General features: G+C 38.0%; 1 protein-coding gene across 1 annotated transcript; it reads left to right on the forward strand.

The window, feature by feature from the left end:
- The first annotated feature begins 1,927 nt into the window (after nt 1-1,927).
- Nucleotides 1,928-5,215, forward strand: gsc (goosecoid). The gene is made up of 3 exons (XM_035168581.1): nt 1,928-2,405; nt 3,213-3,472; nt 4,609-5,215. The coding sequence occupies exons 1-3, from the start codon at nt 2,090-2,092 to the stop codon at nt 4,756-4,758; spliced, it is 726 nt and encodes a 241-aa protein (XP_035024472.1). The 5' UTR covers nt 1,928-2,089; the 3' UTR covers nt 4,759-5,215.
- Nucleotides 5,216-6,966: the final 1,751 nt, after the last annotated feature.

The following is a 6,966-nucleotide window of genomic DNA, read 5'->3' on the forward strand; positions in this document are numbered from 1 at the left end:
ACACCATGGACAATGGTGGAGATGTATGATTGATGATGATGACCCTGGCAATAATGGAGACATGGGACAAGGACGTAACATGGTGAAAGGAGCCTGACTGAGTAGTTCCAGTTTTCTTCTGGTGATACAGAAGACAGTGACAGTAAGGAAGAAAGGATCCATTTGGTTTATGAGGCCGTTTTTGACTGACAGATAACACATGCTGTTCCTTATAAAACAGTGTAAAGTGGAAATACTGTTGGATTGCATAAGGAATAGAAGAGAACCTACATGTGGCTTGGTTTATTGTAGGCTAAAGTTCAAGTGGAAATTTTTTCAATTGCCTACCCTAATGACATGTAATTTTTTTCAAAAAAGGGTTACCAGTTTGTTGCTGAGCTGGTGATGAGAGAAGGGTAAAATGATAAGAACATGTAAAAGAAAATTGAAAATTCTTCCTGTCTTTCTTTGTCTTTCTTATGGGAAATAAAAAAAATACTCAAAGCCTATTTTGCTAGGTAAATGTTTATCTAAAATTTTAAATAGCATGCAAAATCAATGAATTTTTCGTTTAGGAAAACCAACACGTGGAAACTTTGAATTGTGATTTGTATCAGTTTAACGCATTAGGTAAAGGACAGTGGGATTCAGACATAGCTATAACACTGGCTGTGTCCGTACCGCGCTAATCATTCCCCATTTCTAGAGCGCACATTTCAAAATAAACTTATCTATCAGCCTGGCGAGAGTATTAAGACCCCATTGAAAGTTAAATGCAATCAGTGAGACCTATTAAGGTCTGAATGGAGAATCCACGTCCCGTGTCCCCCCGCCACCACTGAGTCCATGTTGATTAGCCGTGTAAATATGCAATAACTTCTCTTTTTCCAGTCTGAATGGGGGGCTTTAATGGGTCGTTATCTTATCCTAGGCAGGGGGGAAATGCTCGGCGTTGCTGACACGCAGAGAGGGAGCTGTTGTCATGGAGGAAACGCGCTGATCTGCTCCCCACGGAGAAGTAAGCGGAGGGTTGATAATGAGATGAACCAGTGCTCCGTGGCTCCTGTCTGACATAGAATATGGTTAACATTAATTGACTCATCTGGGGAAGGAGAGAGACCTAAAAAGCCTTGATGACAATTTTACTGCACCATTACGCATCTTGTCCGTATAAATCTACAGGTAAGGGTCATTTTGATTGTTTTATCTTGTACCAGTGGGCTGCCTGTGGACTATTTATACAATAAAATGTCTAATGAATAGCCATTTCAATGTACTACTAGCCTAATAATAATTACTGTTATAATAATTATTTTTCATATGCCATAGATCTGAACTACCCTGGGAATGTTAATCAGCACCTTAGACTGTAATGCGTCTTTTCTGTTCTTGTTCCTATATCAGTAAATTAGGTAGAAAATGTAATAAATTGTAGCCTACTGAGTTTTTGGTAACCTGTTGATAGTTCTGAAACTTTCTGACAACTCAAATTTGGCAGCACATTTGTCTTGAAATGACTTACTTTAGCACTTAATGCACAGAGTTACCTGTGGGCTGTTAGTTAATATTAAATAGTTTTTGTTAAACCTTTAAAACATTTCCCCTTCCCAACCAAGCGACAGCAATAAAACAAATCTGTAGTCTTACTGGTCCAGTATGATATGGAGATCATGAACTAGTGAATTTATGGGAAAAGGCCAGTCCTGCCGTCATTGTAAATACTGATATTGATGTAGCCAGTTAGATTATGATGTCTTCACTGACGAGGAAATAATCCGATTACTCTGTAGGAAGACACTCTGACTCGGATTATCTTAATTGAATTAATTGTTAATACACAGATGTGTCGCCATTCAGCATCTGATCCTAGAGCAACGCTGCTCCGACGTGACGTCATCAGGGTATAAAAGTCGCTGGCCCCACTAAAACCACCAGTCTGCATCCATGAGACGAGCTCTCGTAGTCGTACTTACATGCAAAAAATGAAGTCGCCAGAGTCGTCATGACGCAGTTTTAGAAAACTTTTTTCCACGCCGAACGGAAATCGAAAGCATTTTACTTACAGATTAGTTTTCACCTTTCCGACTTTTTCTGTGTCCGAGCTGTAGTAATGCCCGCCGGGATGTTCAGCATAGACAGTATCTTGTCCGGCCGACCGAGCTGCAAGGAGCCGCTTCTGCTACATAGGGGCGGCCCAGTGGTGCTGTCCGCCGGTCTGACGGATTCTATCTACACCGACTATAACGGACTGTACACGACCACATGTGGACCTTCTCCCCCCGGTATTCAGTCTGTGAACGGGACCAGGATAGGATATAACGGTTATTACTACGGACAGCTGCAGGTCCAGGGCGCTGGAGGAGGACCGCCGTGCTGCGGCTCTGTGCCCGGCCTCAGCTCACAGCAGTGCCCTTGCATCCCAGCAGGTAGGACTCCTGTTCTCCCCAAAGGATAGTTTCAGATTTTTACGTTTCAAATTTTACATCACTCATTCTCTTGTATTTTAAAAAAATAATATTGACAGGAATAAAAAGTGGAAGTTTTGCAGAAAGTAACCTAAATAAAGTTTATGTTTGATGTTTTGGTGCTAACTCCAACACAAATGTTCTGAAGAAGAAAATATTATTTCTTAAAGCACGTGTCAAAAAACGTTAATTTAAATGTACATATGTGGGCATTCATATTAAAACCTATTTCTGTCATATTCACATTAGACGTCATGCTCGTGACGTCTTTATCCTTATATTTGATGGCACGGACTGAACATGAACTACGAGTTTATACAAAAAGAAAACGTTAGATTATACTGTTATTTAAGCTAATAATAAACATTATTATTATTATTATTATTATTATTATTATTATTATTACTAGCGGCTACGGGTCAAAAGTTAGAGGGGGTCGTCCATTAACCAGAAGGTCGGTGGTTTGATCCCAGGATCCTCCATTCCGCGTGCCGAAGATACTGAACCCCAAATTGCCCCTGACGGCGGTCCCGGCATGTGTGACTGATGAGTGATACCAGGCTGCCCATAGATGAACTGTATAAGAGTGTGTGTAAATGAGTGAGCCAAACTATATTGTAAAGCCCTTTGAGTGGTCGTCAAGAAGAAAAGCGCTATAAAGCTAAATGAAGATTATTATTATTATTATTATTATTATTATCTATAGGTGCTATTCCCAGAAGTAGTTTGTTGCCATGTATGATTTTTCTGCATCCCTCCGTCCCACAGGCTACGACAGCACAGGCTCTGTGCTGATCTCTCCGGTCCCTCACCAGATGATGTCCTACATGAACATGGGCAGCTTGTCACGAACCGAGCTGCAGCTATTAAATCAGCTGCATTGCCGCAGGAAGCGGAGGCACCGCACCATCTTCACTGACGAGCAGCTGGAAGCTCTGGAGGGCCTCTTCCAAGAGACCAAATATCCGGACGTCGGCACCCGAGAGCAACTGGCACGCAAAGTGCATCTCCGAGAGGAGAAGGTCGAGGTCAGATGCGCTTTGACTTTTCCTACAGTTTAGCTTCCTACTGCCGTTTAAAATTGTTCACTCCGCTGATTCAGATTGTTTATGGATTCAAACGAGTAGAAGTAATATTAATAATAATGCTTTTATTATTAATATTCTCAATTGTGTTAGTGGACTAAGAACCATTACTATAAAGCTAGGCCTCATTTGGTTTAATTCAATTCAATTTTATTTGTATAGTCGAGACCTTAAAAATTATAGAAAAACAGTTCAATGAGCTAGCACTTTGGCGAACGTGGAGAGATAAAACTCCCTCTGTCCGTCATTGTTGTTATTCATAATATTTAGTTAATCTATTTTAGGGCATATTTTCCAGGTTACTTCAGAAAAGGTTTTTTGTAATCACCTTACTTAGTTCGTTTAGTTTTCTTGTTGCTCTTCATAATTAAACGATTTTCTCATGTCTCATTTGTAAAAAGATAAAAGTCCTGAAGTTATTATAATTTTTACCTCAACGGATTTAAAATATTTTTGATAAATAGGCTATAACACCAGGTAGCATACTTGTGGAAGAGTTTGAATTAATTAAACTGTACCTGTAATATACCATTTTGTGTGAATTAAACCGAAGTTGGGATTGCGCTTTAAAATCTGTCTGGCAAACAACCACTGAACAATAGATAATTTAGGTTTTTATGATTTTAACAAAATATTTAACATTCCCTTTACAATTACAGTAGGTAGGTGGGTTCTTTATTGTCCAGATGACGGTTCTCGCAAGCGATATGAAATGAAATACCTTTAGTTGTGTTGTACAAAAGTTAAATATATGCACTTCGCCACAAATCAACACATGGATTCTGAGCAACACGAGGAATCAAAATTATACAAAGTATCTAATATTCAAGAACGTAATTTATAACGTCGCAAATGAAAATATGACGCATTCATGGTCATGATATGACATGTGCACTGTTAATGGAGAATTAAGAAAATATGTTCCAAGCCTAGTGATAGTTTTAATGAATGACTACAATCATTGTTATTATTTGTTCGATTACTCCCAAGGAATCACACAAACGCGTGCGTGGTCGTGGTCTCGGACAGCTGGAGCTACTATATACGTATTACTGTAACTGTGCTTTCTCATCATGTAGGTTTGGTTCAAAAACAGACGCGCGAAGTGGAGGAGGCAGAAAAGGTCTTCATCAGAGGAATCAGAGAACTCTCACAAATGGAACAAATCGACCAAAACGTCTGCGGAGAAAACCGAAGAGAGTAAAAGTGATGTGGACTCGGACAGCTGATAATATAATAAAGCGACCTAACGGGAAAAGTGTGTGTACATACAAGTGATGTGGACTCGATAACATGCAGGTGCTGTGATGAAACGTGTTGCCATGTTGCACAGTTGTACATATCTACATTATATTATGGATTCTGTGTCCGCTATTTATATTTAATTTAAGGTATTTTGCGATGTTATGTCTGCCAAAGAACGTGGCGGCTGGCGGATTGACTTGCCTGGATATATCTCAATGTTATACGTGACATTTTTATGGATGTTAAATATTGTAATTCTGGTATTTTATTTCATTTGTAACAGTATTACATTCCGCAGTATGTTAAATGTCCAGAGGCTGAGAACAGCCTCACCACAGAGTTGTGGTGTGGAGGTTTTTGTCATTTTATTTAGCAAAAATAAGAAAACCTACTTAAAAAGACAACGACTATGGTCTACAGTAAAGTATAATTGAAACGTCATAAACATTGTGTATGATTTTATTATTTCATTAATGTTTCTTTGATGGGTTTAAAATAGGATTGGTGAGTCATCAAATATACAAAACCTGTCCCCATTATACAAATAGGACGATCTCCCATCAGTGCCGGAAATCGTGAGCTTTCAAAATAATATTTACATATTCAAGAAAGTATGGCTGCAACTATAAGTGCTACAGCTATTCATCAATTCCTATCACATTGTTAGTTATATTCTCCCAAAATGGAAACTTCTTTTGAGACAACTTACTCTATTGTATTGTATTGTATTCTATTATGACTGCATCTGGGCCCCTCCAAACAAAATATAATGTGTTCTTCCGTGGCCCATGCCGGCCCATGCGACATCCACCAAGTTTGGGGCAAATAATAATTTTACACTTTAAACAATGTGAAAACCAGTGATCCGGTATTATTTTTTTTAAAGGTCTGCCCCCTTTAGCCTATAAAATCAAACAATCAAATAATATATAAATCTTATATTCTTCATTTAATTGAGTTCTGCTTTCTATTCCCCAGAAGAGACTATCCTCATATACAACATTTATGTTTCTAAAAGCCAAAATTTATGAAAACAAAATTTCCTCAAATAAGTAATTTATGTTGGCTATAAAAAGGCATAACATAGCACAAAAATAAAGCACTTTATGGATCATTGCAGAGCTCAAGATAATTGTATAGGTCGGCCCCACAATAATGTGGAGTGCCAAACAGTATTTATATTATACAGCAGTGTCAGGTGTGTCAAACAGCAGGCACACGTTCATGTAGGCCTATAGGGTTTTAATTGGATGCAGTACATTGTCATGCACTTCAGAAAACTAAGCTGATTGGAATCAGAATTCAAGCTGACAAAGGGCGAGATGCAGGTACATCCAGATCACGTTGCCAGCGTATAGCAGGGCCAACTTATAGAGATAAACAACCATTCACACTTCAATTTAGATTTTATCAATCCTTATCTGCATATTTTTGGATGGCGGGAAGAAGCCGTACTACCTGGAGAAAACCTACGTAGACATGAGTAAGTACAAACTTCAAGCAGAAAGCCAAACCAGAATTCCAACAAATTACATAGATATTGGGTTTAGCAAGAATTTTCAGCAATGTGTTAAAATATAAAAAATATAATATATAATTATAAATATAATCATATAATTAAATCTCAAAACTCATCATTTTGATAAAGAGGATTTGCGACAGACTTAGGGTTTACACAATTTGATGACTTCTGTTCAAAAAATTCTGCTGTAACGTGAATTATAGGTGATTATGACAGAGGGAGTGTGAGCAGCAGCTGGAACACTTCATTCAATGCATTTGTTTTTGATGTGGTGCAGATATGCAGCTTAAATGACTTCACTTATTCTTTGCTTTCTATAACTCTATAACACTCTACAACACACCCACTAACCAGAGGGGATGCAGCAAACACATTGAACACACAAATAATCTTTTATACATTAAAAGAGAACAGGGCAAAAAGACTTGCAGTCATGTGAACAATGTTATCTGACGCCGTTAAATGATTCTTACCCTTAAAACAAAGGTGTTTTAGTCTCAGAAATGTATGTATGAGTTATAGTGCCCGTTTTCGTCTTTTAAATCTTTTAAGAGTTAACATTTTCTATTTTAATAGGTTACAAACATGTTTGTTTTATTATGATTCTTTATGGTGGGTTTTGGTAAAACCTGTTACATACATTTTTTTTAATACTGTAGTTTTATTTTAA

Source organism: Hippoglossus stenolepis, chromosome 10 (genome assembly GCF_022539355.2).
Source record: "Hippoglossus stenolepis isolate QCI-W04-F060 chromosome 10, HSTE1.2, whole genome shotgun sequence".
NCBI classification, from domain to species: domain Eukaryota; kingdom Metazoa; phylum Chordata; class Actinopteri; order Pleuronectiformes; family Pleuronectidae; genus Hippoglossus; species Hippoglossus stenolepis.

Bases quoted from the DNA above. Each gene is read 5' to 3' on its own strand.
- gsc (XM_035168581.1), top strand. From the start codon at position 2,090: ATGCCCGCCGGGATGTTCAGCATAGACAGTATCTTGTCCGGCCGACCG. The intron at 2,406-3,212 runs GTAGGACTCCTG...TCCGTCCCACAG, and splicing joins GTGCCCTTGCATCCCAGCAG to GCTACGACAGCACAGGCTCT. The intron at 3,473-4,608 runs GTCAGATGCGCT...CTCATCATGTAG, and splicing joins TCCGAGAGGAGAAGGTCGAG to GTTTGGTTCAAAAACAGACG.